Source organism: Narcine bancroftii, chromosome 8 (assembly GCF_036971445.1).
Source record: "Narcine bancroftii isolate sNarBan1 chromosome 8, sNarBan1.hap1, whole genome shotgun sequence".
NCBI lineage: Eukaryota > Metazoa > Chordata > Chondrichthyes > Torpediniformes > Narcinidae > Narcine > Narcine bancroftii.
In genome coordinates this window covers 170,078,724-170,101,994 of record NC_091476.1, presented here as the reverse complement: position 1 = coordinate 170,101,994, position 23,271 = coordinate 170,078,724, and the positions used below count along the sequence as shown (strand labels likewise).

At 41.1% G+C, this 23,271-nt stretch overlaps 1 protein-coding gene across 1 annotated transcript in view; it reads right to left on the bottom strand.

Moving 5' to 3' along the window:
- Positions 1 to 23,271, bottom strand: part of LOC138741567 (glutamate receptor ionotropic, kainate 3-like) — a 480,058-nt gene that overhangs the window by 199,365 nt on the left and 257,422 nt on the right. Inside the window, exon 10 of the mRNA XM_069895823.1 lies at positions 18,533 to 18,736. Within this exon, the coding sequence (XP_069751924.1) occupies positions 18,533 to 18,736 (204 nt within the window). The remainder of the gene's footprint in view (positions 1 to 18,532; positions 18,737 to 23,271) is intronic.

Here is a 23,271-nt window from a genome sequence, read left to right as displayed (position 1 = left end):
TCAAACTGCCCCCCTCGACTCACATTCCACCTTAAGTATTCCCTATGCCACAAGTGCTCTGTGACTAGTAAAGGATTGCTTAAGGTGGTGTGCAAATGGAAAGGAGAAAGTTTGAAGCCCACTGTTTTAATTGTACCTAATAGACTCATTATGTTTCATAACTCCAGAGGAAATGACCCAATGACAGTTTTTCTCAAGTGAAATATTTCAGTTACAATTGGGACAAGAACAGTTGTTCTCAACCTTCACTTCCCACCCACAAACCACCTTAAGTAATCCCTTACTAATCACAGAGCACTTATGGCATGGGGATTACTTAAGGTGGAATGTGAGTTTAGGAGGGCAATTTGAAAACCACTGATTTAGGAGAATACAACTGGTGAACACAATTATACTGACCAGGAGGGAAGTTCCCATGAGGGAGTATTTCCACTGATTACCACTGTTTCTTTTTGCATTTGACTCATTAAAGCACCTCTATCATCAGTTAATTGGCACAGTGATCTCATTGGCTTTGGTAGAGCTGGAATAATTCTACTTAAGGGTGCTCATTGGGAAGGTGGGGTAGGCAAAACCATCTGTATTTGCCATTCAGCAAGATCATGAGTGAACTCTTACATCAATTCCATTGCCTTGAACTTTCTAGGAACAGAAAAAGCTCATCAGGTCAGGCAACATCCGCAGAAAGAGAAAATGAGTTGATGTTTCGGGTTATCTACCCTTCATCAGACACAGGACAGACAGATATTAGTATTCAAGGAAGGTGCAGGAGGGATGGATAGGAGAAAAGGAATATCTATGGTAGCCTGGATGGGGTTCTTGCAGTAGCTGGCTGATAATTAAATGGTTTGAGGGTTACAACAAAGTATGATGTACTACAAATAGCAGGTCAGCATGTTCCACTGGAGAAAGGGGAAAAATAAATTGAGCCAATATCATAAATAGATGACTTCTAGCAAAAAACAGCAAGTTCCAATATAGAAGATTAGAGGAAGGGAGTTAAGGGAAGCGGGTTCCAATATTGGGTTTGAAGATTGCAATAGGCCCAGAAGGAGGATGAGACACCATGCACCAGGCTTCCAATGGGTCTCGTTATAACAGTATAAAAATGTATAGTCAGATAGGTCAGAGTAGCTTAACAATGTTGAATTAAAGTGGCATGTAACAGGAAGCACATGGTCATCCTTGAAGACTGCACACAGGTATTCTACAAAGGGGTCACTCAGTGGGAGTTTGGTTTTACCATATGTTGAAGAGATCAGGTTGTGAATAGTGCATGCAGTACACTACCACAAATATTCCCTTTGCTGTTTCCAAATTCTCCCCTCACCTTCTCTGCAACTTAAAATGAACAATTTTGGTTACAGTTCCATTGAAGAGTCTTTCACCTGAAAGGTTAACTCGGCTCCTCTTTTCAGAGTCGCTGAGTGTTCCCAGCATTTTCCTGTTTGGTTTTTACACTTCATCTGGAGCACTGAGCTCAGTCTGAAAGAATGGCATTGCAAGAATAGTCCAGTCAGTACCATAGTTCTCGAAGGCTCCACGATGAGGGTGGGAGGAGATTCTGCAATAAGGGGTAACGTTATATAGGTGGTTTAGGATTTTGTCAGGTGAGCACAGAGTTATCATTTCTGTTGGAGGGGGAAATAGGACCTTAAAGTCCAAGACCCCCATGTAGGAAATGTGTTTGTTCTCTTAGAAGAAGTAGAAGGGTAGAACTCCCAAACAGCAGTCCTCATCCATTTAAAACTTTTACTTCTGAGATGAATATAACGTTGCCAGCAAAAGATTCTTATCTAGAAATTCATCATTCATCAATTGCGTTTAATATACTACAACGTGGAGAAACAGGGGCAGAGGTGCTGCTTATGTCATGCCTAAAAGATATCGCCTGGAATGAATTATTTGGCTCACTGCGTGCATGTCCCTAGCTGCTATATTCTGACAGCATTTTGTCTCAGATGGTGATAAAATCATGCCCTGTAGGCAGTTCCATAGCTAAATGCTCTATCGCTCGAGCGTGCAGGTCAGATTCCGTACTCCCATGCCAATCCACCGCAGGCTTGACGCTGAGAACTCATCGGACATCCCACCCAAATGGATGTATCAGACCTGTCACTCAGTGTTTGGACTTTCAAGCTGAGTCTTGGGTCTTCCCTTTCCGCCAATGCTGAAGAGTGATGCACTGCTTCCCTATCTTCACACCACATGAAGCAAGATCCCATTGACTTGAATGGGATTATTGAGATTCATTAAAAAAGTGTAAAGCCATGCTTACATTTTAAGCCATATTTCAAATAATATTGGTATTTTAACTAATTTATGTTAGTTTTATTTTATAAGAATTACTATTCTAAATGCTTCTATTAATGCATTTTTTTCTTAATTTTAACCATCACAGTCATTTGGAAAGGGAAAAGGCCTCTCACCAGCACACAGTTAGTTTATCCCCACTCCGGCACTGTGATCACTCGTGGTCTGCTTTACAAGGCAGTAGCAACTGCAACAGTGGATTGAAAACTGGACCGCTGCTCAGGTAAATGCAATAGCATGGCTAATAAATAGAGGGGGTGTGGTGGTTGGGGTGGCAGCAGGAGAGAGCCGAAAGCACAGCCTAATTTGATATAGTGCATCTCACTGGAAACAGAAGGTAGAGTATCTGCAAGGTTAAATTGGAACAGCAACATTGGATAAATCTACAAGTTTCCGAACGTGTTGAGCTTAGACCTAGCTTGCGGTATTAAGATGTTGATAGTATTACGTGCTCCCAGTTCATTTTCAATTGAGTGGGGATTGTCACTTCAAGAGAACAAATGAAGCTGCAGGTTTTGGAGTTTGACTGCGAGCTGGCAGGCTGAAGGCAGTGTGTTTCTAAATTGGATACATCTGAAGAGAGAGGGAGGCTCCCCGAAAAAAACCCAGGTGCAGATACCATGTGGGCAACAGATTCAAGAGACAGCTTTGCTCAGGAGGCATTTTAAGAGAGCAGCACAGGAGAAACAGCTCTTTGAATTATACTGTGCTGAAGTGGCTTTGTGTGGCCAAAGGAAAGGTCACTTTGAAGGAGACTTGTTGAATCCCATCGTGACAAAGGAAAAGTCACTTCTGAAGGGGCCATTTTGTGGAGGTAGTCCTGTGGAGCAGAGATCTTTGAAGTAATAGAGATCTGAAGTGGCCACATGTGCAGTTATAGACAATTTGTCTGATTTCTCCATGTATAGAGCAATGAGAATACCCCTCTGAGCCAAAGTGAAAGTCACAGTGAATGGCTGACCCATGGAAGGGACTCTGGAAGCAGAAGCAACACTGCAATTCAGCTGACCCACAAATGAGTTCTGGAAGTTTTGTGAGAGCCACACACTTTGTGTCCCCTACGCCAAAGAAGAGGGGAAGTTTGGTTGCCATTTGTCTGAAAAGGACATTGATCTGGAAACCTTGGTCAAGATCTCGTGAGTTTACAACCGTCTGCCTAATGCCTGGTCGATCCCGCCTCGTAAACTTCTTGCCATCCATATAAAGCCCATGTGTCAATGTTGGAATTTCTGAGACTGAATTTTGAACTGCCTTTCAAGAATTATGCCTTGAGCTCCAGTGGCTTGGGTTAGTCCACAAACACAAGTTATATTCGCATATAGTTGGGGGTTAAGGTTAGATAAATTAGATAAAGTGTAATATTATTGTTTCTCAATAATTAAAAATATTATTTTAAATATAACACTGTCTGGGCTCATTTCTATTGTTGCTGTCTGGTACGTAACAAAAGAACATTGTGTGTCATTTGCACAATAGCTCTGTATTGAGATCTCAAACTTAGCTGGGTGAAACATGGAAGTCTGCAGAGGCTGTGATTGTAGCAAAAACTCACAGAAATGATGAAGGAACTCCGCCAGTCTCGCAGCTTTCAGAGCAAGAAAGGCTCAGGCCTGAAACATCGGTGATATATCCCAATCCAAAGACATCAGTAAAACAATATAGCCAAACATATTAGCATAATGCTGAGAAAATTCTGCAATGTCACGGACAATGAATGAGATTTAAGTCAACTGCTCTCCCAATGGAACATGATGAAGATTCCACTATTATTTTATAGAAGGAAAGGTTTCCTGGCAAATACTTATTCCTCAGATGTAGCCTTACCTGAAATTATTTGATCAGTATTATATTGCTGCTTATTGGAGCACACTGTGTCCAAATTAGCTGTTTCTTTAATTTTTACATCATTTCTCAAGTACTTCGTACGGTCCACATATCAAATGATCTCTCCTGGAGGCAATCATAAAGAAGGCAGCTTTATTTTCTAAGATGCTTGAAGAGATTTGGCATGTCATCGAATATTTCATCACGCTTCCTGTGGAAAGTATGCTGACTGGCTCCATCACTGCCTTGTTTGGGAAGTCAAAGGCCCAGGATTGCAGAAGGCTATGTTACATACATAGCCACGTCCATCAGGGGCTCGGAGTTCCCAACATCATAAAGGACTCCCAACACCCTGACCACAGCCTCTTCCTACTGCAACCTTCAGAAAAAGGGTATAGTCTCAAGACTAGACCTCGAAGTTGAAGAGCAGAGATTTTTTTTCAAGCTTTCAAACCTCCCTTACTACCCTCACCATAAACTACAGTTTGCACTATTGAAATGCCACTTTTTTTTTTGCTTGCATTAAATGTAACTGTGAATATTTATCTATATTTATTATCTCTTTCTGTACAGGGATAATTTAATGTATGTTATTGTAGGTGTTTTTTTTTTCAATTTATTTACAAAATTTCCTGTTTGGCTGCAGGTAGTAAGAATTTTGGTGCATACGTACATTGTATTCATGTGGGTGACAAACTTATTTATTCATTGGGTACCAAGCATGGAAAGGTTGTATAAATGTGAGGGCTTTGGTTGACAAGTTGAAATTGAGGTCATCGTCCACTTGAAGTTTTTTCCATTTATTAACAGCTGAGAAGCACAAGGAAACTTCTCTGAACTTTTTTAAATTACGGCTTTTTGGTTAAATAAGTGTCAATCCTTAAGCCCATGTTCAGTATTTCTCTTTGGTTCGGTCAATATTCATCTCATTTTCTTCTGATAGACTTCGGACGACATTGTCGGCTTTGCTTCTACCCTTGGGCTGTCCCTTCTTTCCCCAGGTGGCAAAAGGACTTAACTGAGAGACAGAGAGAAATTCAAGGTAAAATCAACTCAATATCACCTGAGGCTGAAGAAGCAGTGCCATGAACTGAGCTATAACTGGCCCTGATGACCCTTTGTGCATCACTCATTTTGACGACTTATGTGCATGGGAAGACATGGGATCAAATTTTCACTCCCGAGTTCCCTTCCCAACATAGACCTTCTACACTCCACCCTCCTACAATACAAGTTGGAGCCTCAAGCTGGGCAGCTTGAGAAAAGAGCAGGTGGAATCAGGTTCCTTTTGTAACTCCTGTACTCATCAGAAATGGAACAAGGAATAATGGATCAAAACGATTCAAAAATCCAACGGATTTGACCTCGTAATTTGCACTCTGGGTGGCAAAGACATAGAGACTTGCTCCCACATCTGTCTGATCCCCCATTCTTGACTTAGTTGCCGCACACCCATCCCTCCTATCGCCCCACCATCAAGATTCATGCATGCAGCCTCAATATCCAAGCTAAACACAGTCACAGATTCAATCCTGAAATACATTAGGCTTCATGCAAGCCAAGTCCCCAGGACCCATTCATTCCTCAACCAACAACTCTGGTTATCCAAAATCAGATTCTCTGAAATCCTCATTTATCCAAATGTTTTTCAGAGCCGTACTGACTGGGGAAAGCAGGACCCCAGCAGCAGCAGGGACCTCAAGCTCGTGGGCACAAACGGGACCCTCAGGCTCCCAGGCATGAGGGCGGGGCTCTCGGGTACAAGCGGGGCCTTGGTGGGGAGGTGTCAGTGATCAGAAGTGGCCAGCATTTTTTTTTGGTGAGAATTAAACATTCTTTTAATGCTTAAAAAGCCTTCCCTTGTTGTTTGTGGTTGTTTAAACACTCAAAAGAGATTTGCTGCTGTCTCTAGGATGTTTTTAAAAAATGAGCAGTTCTCTCAAAATGCTATTTCTTCAAAATGGGTCCAGTCCTGACCATTTCAGATAATCGGAGTTGTACTGTATATCATTATCATTTGTCAAACTTTTCTTTGGCACATTGGTTTGCCTTATTGCACTTTGTAAGTACTTAAATAGGGAAAAAGCATTTGGGATGACCGAAATTGGGAAATGCATTCAGATCAAGTTGTTACTTTGAATCATAAGGGATTAACTACTTAGTCAGTAGAATGGTCCACATGATGAAATAGGAATAAACACTCTTAAGATGAATATTTAAAGAAATACAAAAGGATTTGTCAATGTAAATGAAGTTCAAATCAAGCCCAATTGCTACAAAATGTACAAGGCAGACAGTTTTCTCAGCCATCATGTTTTTCTAATCTTTTCAAAGGCGTTAATTGCCTTCCTCAACTTTTCAACTGTTTTTGGATCAGTTACTGAGACACACTGATCACCAAATATTCTAATCCAATAGCAGGTATTTGTCAGCCTCTGTTTCACTTAGCAACAAGATGCAAAGTCTCTGATTACCTTGGAAACCTTGGAAGACTCCACTACCTTATGTTTCATTAAAACATACTAAGCCACCCTCAGCAGCAAGTTGCTGTCAAATTCCAAGGAGATTAACGGATTTCATTCCAGAGCAAAGACAGATATTGTGCTTTGATTTTAGAAGCAATTTAAAATAAAATGAAATCAGAGGGAGCTTATTTCATGTAGCAAATGTAAGGAAACTTGGCACATACTCAACTGGGCTTTTTATAAGTGCATCACCTGCTGTGTTGTTCAAAATCCAGGATAATATGTTTGGAACCCAAAAATGCATGTTATTGATCACAGATGATTTCTTTAAAGTTTTGCTTTTTATTTCCTTCCAATATGACAACAGTTATCACCCTGATCTCAGAGAAGTGCCATGCATGGGGTAGCCGGGCAACCCAGCTCCAAACAAAATGTTTCACATTTCGGAATGTCAATCCAGAGGGATCTGAACCTGGGACAGGTAGGCAACTGGTGTTGAGCTCAGCTCAGGCAAACGGGCTTCATTTGCTGCAATTAACTGATCCTCGAAGTTTGAGAATCCAACCCTTTAATTATGATGGCGACTTCAGTGATCTATACCGATAGTTTAAACCAGTCTTTATCAACCTTCTTTCAGCTACGGGCTCCCTAGGACCTCTGCTCTAACTTTATGGGCCTCACTTCCTCATGAAGCATTTAAGTTTTGGTTTCTTTTGTACTTTTCTCCGACTGACTGCATTAATAATGTAAAATCAAATATTTACATGAAGTGAAAAGAAAACAAAGTTTTTTATTTAAATGTGCTGTGGCCCTCAGGGGACAGTGGAGGGGAGTGGAGGATCGGGCCACTGTTGAGAATGGCTGGTTTAAAGAATTGGTCCATTCCAGATGGAACTTCCAATGACGACTTGCATTCTTTCTGTGTGATTCACCATCAATTATTTCAAAGACTAGAAGTTATAGAGACACTGATAGGCTTTGAATTGATGGTGCATCAATTTTATTGACGACAGACTGGAGTCTCGTCCATGCTGTCCTGGACTGGGGAGGGAGCAGTGGTACAGTCACCTTTATTTAGGGGTCTATGGGAGTAGCCTCAGACAGTCAGTAAGGGGATAACACTGTGCTAACCGAGAAGAACACTGACAAAACAAACCAAAAACTGGTCACTCCTTTCATAATTCTTTTCATCGGGCATTTCATTTATTTTCTAGCACTTTGATTTCAAATGGGATCAGAGCAGTCACAGATCACAAAGGCATTGTAGGCTGTCAAGTTGAGCAAAAAAGTCACAGATGCTGGGGTCAAGTTTGTGATTCTCTCTGATTTTTCAGTTCATTTTATTTGTGTGGAACTATCCCTTTAAGAGAACAGATCTAACAAACCTTGCAAGTTTTGGAAAGTGACTCAACTAGCAGCAGACTTTGAATGCAACATGTTCTTAACTTCAAGACATTTGCAGAATGAAGGGAGAAGCCCTGAATCCACGACCATGTGACCAGCTTATTGAAAAGACTGCATAGTTTGCTCAAGGCCATTTTAAGAAGCCGGCACAAGAGTAAAGATCTCTTCAACCTCCTTTGTGGGAATGAGAAACCTACTTGGCCTCATTGTGTGGTTATTGACAAACTCTCAGATTTCTTCCTGTTAGTATAGAGGGATGAGAAGACTTCAATTGACCCACAAAAAAAAATGTTCTAGTTGCAGAAGAAATTCTGCACTTGGAGGGTGACCAGAGTGAGAGTCAATTGAGTTTGGCTGATCCACGAAAAGGATTCTGGAAAATTTGTGAGCGGCACTCACCTAAAAGGGACATTTCTTTGAAGCACCTCAACAAGGGTTTCATGAGTTAAATCAACCTTCTGTCATCCTCTGGTCTCATTCACCCATCACCTGGATTGTTTATTTCAACTAAGGCCTGTGTGTCTCTCCCATCTTAAAGTCTGTGCTTTGCATTCACTTGAGGCCTACGTGTTGCCTTCAAACAAGGTCTGAGTGTCTCAATCATCTCTAAAGCCTGTGATTTGCATCAAAGTCAAGCCCACACATCATCAATAAATTTCTGAAACTGCCTTCCAAGAGTTGGCCCTTGAGGTGTCATGGCTTGGGGCATTCCACTCACACAGTTAAAGTTTAAGTGAGAGAAGTGTAGATAAACCTAGCTAAGTTTAGATAAGTTAGTTAAATTAGATTAGGTGTTCTATAATTGTTAATTAATAATTAAAAATATTATTTTAAATATAACACCATCTGGGCTCTTTTTTTTTTAAATCGCTGCTGTCGTGTACCTAACAAGTGAAATATACATACATGCTGGAGAAACTCAACAGGTCACGCAGTCCCAGGATCAGCAGGCATCCTGTGGATGATGTGTGACCTGCTGAGTTTCTCCATGATGTTTGTATATTGTCGGTTGTGAACCAAGTACTGACAAATGGATTCGTTTGGATGAGATCCTGATGGGCAAAATGGAAATGGTGAGCTGAAGCCACTGCTTCTATGGATGCCATATGATTCTAGGAAGGAAGTACAGTACAAAAGAGGCATCCGCTTCCTCAACACCTGAAATGCTTCTTAGATTGGGAAGCAGCTGTTGAGAGAGAATCTGAGCAATGCCCTTTCGTTAGACCTGAAAACAGTTTCCGGAAATTGAACCACTCCTGTTGTGGTTATCATGTCCCTTTTCTTTTTCTCCTTTTTTTTTAGTTTGTAGGAGTTTGGGGGAATTTAGACAAGGTTTTAATTTTTTTGCTTTACTTTTTATATATAAAATACCACAGGCATTTGGACTAAGTTTAAAATATTGTGATATAAGTGGTTTTATATTAAATGAAATTATTTTAAAAAACTGGACACAGTTTAAAAAAAAAAGCCTGTTTTAGGAGTCTGGTGAGGAACATTGGGCAGCCTCAATACAGTCTTTCCTGGCCTGATTGATGCAAAGTTATCAACATTGAATTTGCTTTCTCTCTCACAGATGCTGCCTGACCTGTTGAGTATTGCCCTTTTATTTCAGATTTCTCAAAACAACCACAGTTCTCTTAGCTCTTATTCATCTCCTTTTATTTACACCCTTCAGTTGAATGACACTTCATTACCTTTTCATGAGAAGTAATGAACTCCAGTGGTATAATATAGTTTCAGTTTGGTCTCCATCCTATCACAACTTTCCTCTTTCCCCCTTTCATACAGCTTAAAATACTTTTACCTCCCCACTCTTGTCATTCTAAAATCTGACCTATCTACAGAGGCTATCTGACCTACTGATTGGTCACTCATTCTGTTTTTAGTTCAGAGCATGTGCAGTACTTTTTTTGTTATGCTTTAATACAGAGGTCAACACCATGCCGAGATAAAGACTCAAGAGCATGAAAGCGTGGTGCGGTAGAGAACAAAAAGGATGGAGGCTTAAAGTGAAAACAGCTTTAATATTATCCTCTGAGGGCCACATTTAAATAAAAACCTTGTTTTCTTTTCACTTCATGCAAATATTTGATTTTACATTATTAATGCAGACAGTCGGAGAAAGGTACAAAAGAAACCAACACTTAAATGCTTCATGAGGAAGTGAGGCCCATAAAGTTAGAGCAAAGGTCCTAGGGAGCCCATAGCTGAAAGAAGGTTGATAAAGACTGGTTTAAATTATCTGTATAGATCACTGAAAATTCCAAAGTCAAAGTTCCAGTTACAGCTTACTACAAGGTCATTGAATATTGAACAAGGTAGAAGAGGCTGGTAAGTAAGTCAGTGGGGGTGCATTTGGAGGGGAGAGGAATGGAATATGAATGGTGAAAATCCGGTAATGACCCAACTGAACTTGTTGACCTCAATCTTAACAATGGAAACCTGTATTGTTCCTAGTTGGAGGATAAGGAGTTATTCTCAGACCCTCTGTTGAGCTGCTTTAGAAGCAACATTGGAGAGATTGTGGTCAAACTAGCAGTTAATACAATTAAAATGATAGACGACTGGAAATCTGGGGTCATACGTGGACTGATTAGAGTTCAGTTTGTCTCCAAGAAGACAATGGTCAAAGTAAATTATTAAATCACCAGTCAACCCTTCTCCTAAATCTTAGTATCTCTTCCAATGCACAACATACTCCAATCTCTTAAGAGCATATTGATTTGAAAGAAATGAGAGATATTTGTGAACAAAGAAAAGAATTGAATTACCACAACATTTTTCAAGACTTTAAGACTTTGCCAATCATTTTGTGATTAATAAAGGAAAGGAGGTCAGCAAAACGATCAAAATGTAAATCCACACACAATATTGAGTCAGAGGAATAGCCAAGTAACTGCATGCATTTTAATCTTCATGGCAGCAGATTCACCACAATTTGTAGTGGAATAAGCAGGTGTAACATTCATTAAAAGTTAGAATTCTGTGAGGGCACCTGTTTCTTTCTCAAGTAGTTGCATTCACTATTTACTACCTCAGTTGAAAAACTGAATCTCTGAGAATCTTGTGAAATTTTGTAGAGTTTTATTTAGATATACATACAGCATGGTAACAGGCCCTTGTGGCCCACAAGTCCGTGCAGCCCAATTACACCCAATTAACTCCCAACCCCAGTACGTTTTTGAAAGGTGGGCGGAAACCTGAGTGCCCAGAGGAAACCCACACAGGCACAGGGAGAACGTACAAACTCCTTACAAACTGCACAGGATGTGGACCCCGGTCACTGGACTGCAACAGCATTGCACACATCACTACACCAGTGGTTCTTTCCACTCACATCCCACTTTAAATAATCCCTATGCCATTGATGCTCTGTGATTAGTCAGGGATTGCTTAAGGTGGGATATGAGTGCAAAGGTAGGTTGAGAAACACTGCTCTAGACCCAATTGTTACTGAAATATTTTGCTTGAGAAAAATGGTCATTGGCCCATTTCCTTTGGCGTTCTGAAACTGTGCACATAACAAGTCAATTAGGTACGATTAAAACAGGGGTTTTCAAACTTTTTCTTTCCACCCACATCCCACCTTAAACAATCCCTTACTAATCACAGAGCACCTATACTTAAAGTCGGATGTCATTGCAAGAAAAAGAGTGAGAACCGTGCTGCTCTGATCTGCATGACTGGCTTATTCCTAAAAGGACTGTAAAGATTGTCACTTTTGGAAAGACAATACCAAATGATGAGACCTTGGTGTGTTATAAACTGTTAATAAGACAGTTACAGATCTTTTATGGATACAATTATATTTAAGGGTAATCAGGTAATTATTTAGAAGTAAAGCAAATGTAAGTCTTATTAATGAGAGACAATTAAACTGACAAACAAGAGTATTATTTCTCAGTGCTTCCTATCCCCTTGAGGATGGGAGTTAAAGCAATATCCATGAGAGGACTTGAACACAGCAGACTCTACAACAAAACTCTTGCCACCGTCCTCTTATCCAACATGAAATCAGATGGACAAAACTACTGGTGCAATTGTATCTTGTGTAACAATAAAATAAAAATGGAAAATGCGTCAACACTAAGCAAGTCAAACCACATCAATAGGAAGATAAATGAGGATGAACTTTCAGGTAGAAGACCCTACTGAAGGATCAAATATCTTAATCTTGTTTCCCTTACCAAAGATGTTGCCTGAACCTTTGATTGCTTCCAGAATTTCCTGCTTTTGTTTCAGATCTGGGGAATTTCAATATACAGGTTGATTGACAAAACCAGGTTGGGGCTGAATCCCAAGAGAAGATATTTATCAAATGCCTTCAGAATGGCTTCTTAAACCAGTTTGTGGCTGAGGCAACCAGGGAAATTATAATTCTAGATTGGGTATTTGGGTATCACAAGGTAATATAAGAGAACCTTTAGAAGGTTGTGAGCATAATATGAGAGTATTTGCCCTGACATTTGAGAGAAAGAAACATAAATCAGTGGTGTCACTATACTGGTGAAATAAAGGAGATTGCAGAGGTATGAGAGAAGAACTGGTCAAAGTTGATTGAAAAGACACAGTAGCAGGAAGGATGGCAGAGAAGCAATGGTTAGAATTTCTGCTAGAAATAAGAAAGGTGCAAGACAGATGTATTTCAAAAAAAAAATATTTGAGAAAAAGTCAAGTCAAAGCAAAAGAAAGGGTGTACAATGAAGCAAAAAATAGTAGGAAGAGAGAAGACTGGGAAGCATCTAAAAGCTTACAGAAGGCACCTAAAAAGGTCATGAGGAAGGAAAAGGTCAACTTTGAAAGGAAGCTAGCAAATAGTATCATGAAAGATACTAAAAATATTTTTTTTTTTAAATTTTTTATTTTTCACACCATAAACCACATTGATCATGATACATACATTTTCCTTTTCAAATATATACAGAGGAATTGAATGAGAATTTTGCATTAGTCTTCACACTGGAAGACATTAGCAGCATATCTGACTTTCAAGACTGTCATGGAAAAAAGGTTGTGTGCAGTCACTTTCAGAGAGAAGTGGCTTTGGAAGTTGATTGATCTAAGGATAGATAAGTCCCCCAGACAAGATGGAATGTATCCCTGGGTTGTGAAAGAAGGAGCTCTTGAGATTGTTGAGGCATTAGTAATGATCTTTCAAGAATTATTAGGTTCTGGCATGGTTCAGGAGGACTGGAAAATTGTAAAGGTCATCCCACTATTTAAAAATGGAGGAAGATAGCAGAAAGGAAATTGTAGACCTGTTAACTTATCATCAGTGGTTGTGGAATTGTTGGGAGTCGATTGTCAAGGATGAGGTTATGGAGGTGCATAATGAGATAGGCCAAAGTCAGTGTGGTTTCCCTCAGGGACATTCTTGCTTGACAAACCTACTGCAATTTTTGAGGTAACCACAAGCAGGCTAGAAAAAGGAGAAACACTGGATGTTGAATATTTGGATTTTCAAAAGGCCTTTAACAAGGTACTGCACACAAGGCCTGCTGAACAAACTGAGAGGCCGTGGAATTATCGGAAAGATACTAGCATGGCTTGAGTATTCGCTGATTGGCAAAGTGGGAATTTTTTTTGGTTGGTGTTGGGGTCATTTATTTTTACATTGCATGTAAGTGATTTGAATTGTGGAATAAATATCTTTCTGGCTAAGTTTTGCAGATGATACAAAGAAAGGTGGAGGGGCAAGTGGTGAGGAGGAAATGGAGAAGCTGCAGAGAGACTGAAAAGTGCCAAATGAAATACAATTTTGGAAAGAGCATAGTCATAGACTTTGGTACTAGGAATAAAAAGGCAGACTTATTTTTTGGATGGGGAGAAAATTCAAAAGTTGGAAGTTCAAAAAGACTTGAGAGTCCTTGTGCAGGATACTCTGAAGATTAACCTCCAGGTTGAGTTGGTGGGGAAGAAGGCAAATACAGTGTCGACATTCACATCCAGAGGAATATGTTACAAGAGCAGGGATGTGATTTGAGGGTTTATAAGGTGCTGGTGAGGCCTCACTTGGAGTACGTGGTACAGTTTTGGGCTCCTTATTTAAGATGTGCTGGCATTGGAGAGGGCTCAGAAAAGATTTACAAGAATAATTCATGGAATGAAGGATTGGTATATGAGGAATGTTTGATGGCTCTTGGACTGGACTCTTTTGTTTTCAGAAGAATGAGGGGAGTCCTCATGCAAGTATATTAAATGTTGAATGGCCTGGATGGATTGTTTCCCATGGAAGGGGAATCAAAAACCAGAGGATACAAGCTCAGGATTAAAGGGAGCCCATTTAAAACAGAGATGCAGAGGAATTTCTTTAGCCAGTGGTGAATCTTTGGAATTTGCTCACAAGGGTCAGCTCTGGAGGTCAGGTCACTGGGTATATTTAAGACAGGTTGAGTGGGACTAGCTGGGAGAATGGACCTGCTCATGATAGAATAGTGGAACAGACATGATAGACTGAGTGGTCTGTTCCTACATATTATGGTTATCTGGTTATATTTCCAGCATCTACAGATTTTTTTCCTCTATATTTCTGAACTCCAAAACACATTCAACTAGGGCATCAAGTAATCCACTTATATCAAACCAGTACAGAGAAAAAACATTAAAGAGAAGTTTTTATAAAATGAAGGACCTTCATTTGGAATCATGTGAAAAATTCTTTGGATGATTATCATACTTCAGTAAGTATCTTTAATGCATTACCAATATTTCCACTGAATGGTAATGGCAACATCACGTTCTTGAACCAGTGCTTGATTTTTTTCCCTCCCCGAGTGAATATACTTTAGTACGGGTACACGATCCTTTATCCGGAGCCCTTGGGGGACAGTGTATTCCAAATTTCGGATTTTTCCGGATTTTGGAAAGCCCACTCGAATTGTGCTGCCGTATCCACCCCCACTCCATTCCAGTCACCTGGCCGCCTCCCCCAAGTGCCGGTCCCCCGGCCGCCTCCCCCAAGCATCGGCTGTCTGCCCCCCAAGCGCTGGCCTCCTCTCTCCCCACTTACCGGATTTTGGAGCTTTCCGGATTTTAGATGTCCTGATAAAGGATCACGTACCTCTAAATCTTAGTAAATGTTATGCTTTCCTTCATACATTTTTGGAAGAGAATATGAATTTGTTCAAATATTTATGTCAATAAATTGAACATTATATTGGGATTGTGCTCAATCCAGTTCACTCATGATACTCATCCCCAAACCGTTTCCTCCCCCAACATACAGGTCTAATCAAACCTATCTCAGACACTGGAGCAGACAGAATGAAGCAATTAGGCTGCAGTTGATGTATCCTGAGGCAAAATTGCCTGGACAACAATGTCGCAGCTCATTGTGCAGGTTTTAGGTGTCTTGAACAATAAAGGAAGTCTTAAACATGCTTAAATGGAAGAAACAGAACACACAAAAATTCTGGAGGAAATCCGAAGGTCATGCGGCCTCCAGAGGAGGTAAAGATACATAATTAATGTTCTGGGCCTGAATCGTCTTCAAGGTGTACCACTGATCTGTGAGACCGGCTGAGTTTGTCTAGGGTTTTTGTGTTTTTACAGCCATCACAGCATCTGCAGACTTCACTCCAAATGGAAGAAATTTTTTTTTAAATTATTAATTTACTTAAAACTTATTACTAGAAAAAAACTGAAAGGCTAAGATGAAGCAAAATAAAGTAACTAGACACTCAGTTACCATTTCCTGTTGAGATCAATGGTATTTTCACCCCTGACATGAGCCAAATGCAGAGTGAGGACGTTTGTATTCTACCTCTGGATTCAGGACTTGGTGCTGATCTCCACATTAAAGTGTAAAAGCCCAAGGGTCAGGAGTGAGTTGAACTGTGGGAAGCTGTTAGCTGGAATTCAAGTTAAGTATCATATGATTGTACATGTACAACCCAATGAAACAGCGTTCACCTGCCTTAAGTTGAAAAACATCAAACAGGGGCAGAGACTCCAGTGATCCTCTTTGCCACTCTTATGATCCTGTGGATTGATCAATAATTTTCTGCAGCAAGCATACCCCCCACTGTGATGCAGGCAGCCAGGACACTCTCAATAGAGCTCCTGTAGAAGGTAGACATGATGGTGGCCAGTAGCCTTGCCCGCCTCAGTCTTCTCAGAAAGTGCAGTCGTTGTTCTGCTATCCTGACAAGTGAAGAGATGTTTTATGTCCAGGATAAGTGGACTTCAACGAACTTGGTGCTCTCTACTTGTTCCTGCGATATCAAGGGAATTAATAGAAATTCCAACGGTAATGGAGGATATTGAAAGAAATCCAGGTTCGAAAGCATGCGGTCTTGAGAAGATTGAATGGACTGAAGGCTCATAAGTCCCCAGGGCCTGATGGACTGCTTAAGGAAGTTGCTCTTGAAATTGTGGGCGCATTGGTCGACATTTTCCAAAGTTATTTAGATTCAAGAGAGGTGCCTGTGGATCGGAGGGCGGTTAATGTTGTGCCGCTTTTTAAGGGAGGGAGGGAGAGAACAGGCAATTACAGACCACATCGGTGGTGGGGAAGATATTAGAATCTATTATAAAATAAGAAATAACAGAACATTTAGACAGAAATAATAGTATCACTACAAGTCAGCATGGATTTCAGAGGGGAAAATCATGATTGACTAATCTTCGGAAATTTTGCGAGGCTGTGACGAGAAGGGTGGACATGGGAGAGCCAGTGGATGTGGTGTACTTGGATTTTCAGAAAGCTTTTAATAAGGTCCCGCAAAGGAGATTAGTCGGCAAAATCAGAGAGAACGGATAGAAAATTGGTTGACGGACAAGAAACAAAGAGTTGGGGTTAACGGGTCACTTTCGGGATGGCAGGATGTGACAAGTGCTGTCCTGCAGGGCTGGGTGCTGGGTCTTCCGTTGTTTATCATATATATTAATGATTTAGATAAGGGGATTAAAAATAACATTAGCAAATTTGCAGATGTCACGAAACTGAGTGGCAGTGTGAAGTGTGGGGAGGATGTGAGGAAAATGCAAGAGGACTTGGACGGGTGGATGGGAGATGCAGTTTAATGTTGGCAAATATGAGGTTATCCACTGGTGGCAGGAACACGAAGGCAGATTATTATTTAAATAGAATCAAATTAGGGAATGGGGAAGTGCAACGTGATCTAGGTGTACATAAGTCACTAAAAGCTAGCATGCAGGTTCAACAAGCTGTGAAAAAGGCTAATGGCATGTTGGCCTTCATAAAAAAGGGAATAGAGTATAGGACTAAAGATGTCCTTCACAGTTGTACAGGGCCCTGGTGAGACCACACCTGGAGTATTGTGTCCAGTTCTGGTCTCCTCATTTGAGGAAGGATATTCTCGCTATTGAGTGAATGCAGCGTAAATTCACAAGGTTAGTTCCCGGGATGGCAGGATTGACAAATGCCGAAAGGTTGGACAAACTGGGGTTTAGAAGGATGAAGTATACAAGATTATTAAGGGATTGGACACAATAGATTACATGTTCCCGATGTTGGGGGAGACTAGGACTAGAGGACTTAGTTTGCCGCAAAGTGTGGTAGAGGCGAGTTCTCTGGATAAGTTCAAGAGAGAGTTAGATAAGGGTCTTGTGGACGGGGAATTAAGGGTTATGATGAGAAGACAGGGACAGGGTACTGATAGTTATAAGATCAGCCATGATCTAAATGAATCTAAAGGAATGATCCTGTCTTTAATGGACCAGAACCTGTGGTCAGCAATTTGCGCCCCATTCTCCGAATAATATCTGATGTCAGCCTAGGTGAATGGAAGGCTGCAACATGCAGGGAAGTCTGGCCCATGAACAAGAGGTAGCCAGTGTTGTCTTCATCACCCTACACTTTCTTACTCTCCACTAGATTGCAGAGAAATACTGTTTATCTCATTAGAAATATTGAAACATGTTTAAAAAGACAAATAATTTTTGAGACTTAAATGACTGCAGATGCTGGAATCTAGTACAAAGGACAAACTGTGTGAGGAACTCACTGGGTGGAACAGCATCTGTGGAGGCAAAGGGATTGTTGATGTTTTGGGTTGTGACCTTGCATTAGGACCTCTAGCAGATTGATTTTTGCCTCCTGCAGCTGGCTTTGATTGAAATAAATGATATATACCTGGTCCAATCTGCACAGGATGTTCATGGGAATTCTCCAATGCATTTTTACTGACCTTTCTGATGCCATTTTTTAACTACAGATTCTAGGCACTGGGCTACAACAATTAATGCTTGTGCATTTTGAGTGTTAAAACATTTTGGCATATTTTTGTATTCACTGCTGTCTCCATTATGAATCAAGCTTGCAGAGAAATCTGAAACACAACCATTTCCTAATTAGGAAGGAATTTTAAACATATTATTTTCCAAACCACTGAAATCACTAAAGCTCAATTAATGAAAGACCATTATTTTTGTATATTGCTATTATGAATTGTGTTATGCCAGTTAATACAAGAGTAAAGATGCGAGACAATGATTCAGAAATACATTCAAACTTATTTCTGACAGCCTGAAGGTGTTTTGAAACCTTATCCCAAACTACTCACATGGTCGATGAGATCTTTCACCATGCCATTCCACTGTCCCTTCTCATCTGGAGTTCCATATTTTCCATCTTGTGTCAGATGAATATCATAAACAAATCCCAGGATATTGGATAATTCCTTCAGCAGATCAATGCAGTATCCTTCAAACCGGTCATTACCCGAAAGTGGCTTGTCAGACTTCTTAAACATGACATATGGTTCCTCCTGCAAACAAGTCAAATTAGCAACATTTAATTGCCAAGGTCATTTTCAATGCTGGAAACATTTAGTCTGAATACATGCCCAACCCGAGTTAGTGACAAGAATGAATTACCGAGACTAAGTGTGTGAGCTTTATTAAGTTCTAAAATTAGCTTGAAGCCAATTAGATAGTAGTTTTCTCTCTTTTAAGTGTCTCACACACATTATGTGTGCCAAGCCTCATTTGGTCAGACTTATAAATATTCCAGGTGAAATTCAAATATCTCCGCACACTATCAACTTTTAAATAGTTACGCTGAAAGAGTAAAATGTCTGCATCCAATTGCACCTCAACATCCAGCAGGTTTTTTTGAGGCTTAATCTTTTCTGGTGACATCATAATTTTCAGGAAATGGAGAAGTCGTCTACCATTTGCAGAACTCCCACCAGAGCATAATTTCATTTACCTCAATGTCATCAACAGAGATACAAATTTGCATCCTCTCATTTCTTTTGCAATCAGTTATTTACTTTTTGGTGTGAACAACTGAGGCAATATTGTCAACATAAAGAGCTCCTTTGGTTGACTCCAATGCTACCATATCTTGGTCAGTGAACCAAAAACTGTGTACTTTATTCCAGGCATGGCTCTCTAACATCCTAAATAATTGGAACAAAACTTCCCTATTATTAAACTCTAATCCTTTGTTCAGAATGATAACATGCTGTTTACTCTCAATTACTTGCTACAATGCTCCAATAATTAAATTAATCTCAGTAATACAGAATGCTCATCTGGAGTTTTTAAGAAAGTGTCAAAATAAGCCTCACAATACCAGGATCCAGGGCAGAAAATGCTTTGGAGGAGCTGCTGAATGGTTGGAGCAGAGAGGAAGCAGAGTTTGCTTTTGATTGGCTCTTTGAAGTATAGCTCCCAATAAAGTACAGCAAAGCATTGGTTTTGGCAGCTTAAGAGGCTTCTGGAAGAGGGCTGAGCACGGTTTCAGGTAAGTTACAGGTGAGGGTTTTCAGATTCATTGAATCTTACCTCAGTTGAATGGAAATGTCAGTCAGGGCAGAGGCAAGATGTGGGATATCAGAGGAACTTCCAGTGTCCCTAGTGACTACGTGTGCGGGAAGTGCATCCAGCTGCAGTTCCTCAGTGAATGGGTTAAGGAAATTGGATGAAATGAGGATCATCTGAGTGGCAGAGAACGTCACAGACTGAAGATCTAATGATGAAGTCTCAGCCAAATTACAAGATGCAAGAAGTTAGGTGACCACTGAGAAGAGCAGCAGGGCTGTTATCCTCAAATTATTTTACTGACTTAACAAATGGTAATAGCCATCGACTCGGCATACACCCGCATATCCTTCCTTGCCTCCATAACTTCTCTGGTCCCTTCCACCCCCACATACAACCAGGACAGGATTCCTTTTGTCTTCACCTACTACCCGACCATCCTCCACATCCTCCTCTCCTCTAGGGGTGATCCCACCCCTAGACATATATTCGCCTCTCCTCCCCTCTTTGTCTTCCGCAGGGACCGCTCCCTCCGTGACTCCCTTGTCCACTCCTCCCTCCCCACCAATCATCCCCTGGGGACCTACCCCTCTAACCATAGAAGATGCTCCACTTGTACCCACACCTCCTCCTTCACTTTCATTCAAGGCCCCAAACAGTCCTTCCAAGTGAACCAACATTTCTCTTGTGAATGTGCAGGGGTCATCTACTGCATTCGATGCTCCCATTGTGGTCTCATCTACATCGTAGAGACGATACAAACTGGGATATCGCTTTGTTGAGCACCATGGCTCTGTCCACCGCAATAGTGTTGATCTCCCAGAGGCCACCCATTTCAATTCTCCATCCCATTCCCTTGCTGACATGTCTGTCCATGATCTCGTGCACTGCCAGACTGAGAGCACCTGCAAATTGGAAGAACAACAGCTCATCTTCCAACTGGGCACCCTCCAAACAGATGGCATTATTATCAACTTCTCTGGCTTTTGTTTATACCTCTCTCACTTCTTCCCCCATTGCCTTTCCCTATCTCTGTCTCTCTCTCTGTTCAAAGATGATAAATTCTTACCTCAACCCTTAACATGTCCAGTTAACATCTTTTGTTGGTCTGGATTCCTCCCCCATTGTTTGAATTCTGAGACTCTCTGAGATATCCTGCTTCTGGCTTTTTCTGCTTATTCTTTGAAGAAGGGATCAGGCCTGAAACGTTGGCAATATATCTTTGTCTCCTATAGATTCTGAAAAGACCGACTGAGTTCCTCTCGCATTTTGGTGTGTTTTTACTAAAATCACAGCATCTTTAGATTTTTGTGTTTCAAATGGTAACAACAGTCATTAGTGCTACAACTGGTTCTAAAGCTCCATGAGTAGGTTGAAGGGTGAAGGGAGACGGGTAGATGTAGGAGATTCCATGGTCGGGGGTACAGTTAGCATTTCTGTGACTGCAAGTGTGACTCCAGGTCGGTGTGTGGCCTCTCTGGTGCCAGGGTCTAGAGATGGGCGGAGGTGGGGTGGGGGGAGGAGGTTGTTGTCCATATTGGTACTACTAACAAAGGTAGGAAGGGTGATATGGTCCTGTAAATTAGCTCAGGGATCTAGGTCATGTTAGAAAACAGGACATCTAGGGTTGCAAACTTAGGAAGGGAAATTCAGCCAGGCAAGAAACAAGCAGTTTAACATGTGGCTGAGGAGGGAGAGATTCAAATGTCTGAATTATGTTTTCTTCCAGGAAAATTGCAACCTGTACAAGTTACAGCTGAAGTTGAGGGGGACCAATATCCCTATGGGAGATTCATTAGTGTCACTGAGGAGAGTTTAAACGAGAGGGTGGGTGAAAACCAGAGCATCAGGGTAGTAAGTGAAGGAGTTAAGGGGCTGGAAGATGCTTGGGCAAGTAAGTCTGAGGAAGGGAAAAGTGAATGGATCCAGCAAGACAGTGGGCCTGAAGTGTGCTTGATTTAATGGAAGGAGTATTGTAGACAAACTTAAAGGTCTGGATCGGTTAGATGACGCTGTGACTATTACAGAGAAATAAATGTAAAATGGATGGGATTGGCAGCTCAGTGTTCCTAGGTCATGTGGTTGGAGGGGAAGGGAGAGGGTTGCTGATCAAAGGGAGTCACTGCTGTAGTCAAATTAACTAATTGTGGCCTCATCAACTGTGTGTAGAAATCTGAAATGAGAATAAGGCAATGTCTCTGAGAGGGATATACCATAGGCCTCCCAATAGCTACTGTGATCTGGAGGAATAGATGTAGCAAGAGATTATGGCAAGTTGCAGAAGCCACAAGATTGTTGTAGTGTGAATTAATGTCAGGATAATATTGATGTGCAGAGGGGTCTGGGGGTCCATGTCCATACCTCCTAGAAAGTGGCCATGCAACTAGTAAGGTGGCAGAGAAGAAATATTGGTAAGGCTTGGTTTCATTGGGCAGGGTGTTGAGTATAAACATACATGTTGAAGCAATATAAACTGTTGGTTAGGTTGTCCCTGGAAAACAGTTCTGGCTGCCCCATTACCAGAAGGATGTAGAAACTTTTGAAAAGGTTCCAGAGAGGTTGACCAGGATGCTACCTGCTTTTGAGGGTATGAATTATCGGGAAAGTTTAGGAGAAACTGGGGTTCTTTTCCCAGGAGGATCAGAGGCTGAAGAGAGATCTGATGGAGCTTTATGAAATCAGACTAGCTGGACAATCAGAATCTTTTCCCAGGGTAAAAGAGTCGCGCTCTAGAAATCATGCATTTCAGGTGAGGGCAACAAATTTCAAGGGTGATGAGTTGGGCAAATATTTTGGTGGTAAGTGCCTGGGCATGTGCTGCCAGGTAGTGGTGGAAGCAGATACTAGTACTTAAAGGGCTTCGGGATAGACCCACAAGGGATAGCGGGATATCCATTTGGTGTAAGTGGCATACTTTTAATTTGAATTTAACACCACATTTGGCACAGACTTGGGCCTTTGGACCTGTTCATGTGCTGTACTTTTCCATTGCAAGCAGAATTCCTCATTCTGTAGTGAAAAGATTTTACTTCAAGTTGAGCTACCACAACAAACTGACATCCTTCTCTTTTGCTCTAGCTTCAGTTACAATCTGAACTCCGCAGATACTGTTCTGGTACTCAATCTGTCAACTCTCTGAACAGGGAAAACCTCCAGTGGCTGACACATCAATCTTTCCTAACTGCAATGCTTATTTCAAAGGTAAAAACTCCACTGCTGCAGATAATGGAACTCGGATCAAACACTACGTTTTACTTTCTGCAACCCTCCCCTCTGGACTGCGTAAGCAAAATTTCAGTAAAAACACACTGAAATGCTGGAAGAACTCAATGGGTCTTTCTTCCTTCGTAGAAGGCAAAGATATATTGCTGACATTTTGGGCCTGAGCCCTTCTTCAAGGAATAAGCAAAAAGACAATCAATCTCAGAATAAAGAACAGTGAAAGCTGGGGTTAGAATCCAGACATACATGGATATGATGAGGGGAGAGGTGAGAATTGATTTTGTCTGTGTGAAAGGAGTCAGGGAAAAGGGAG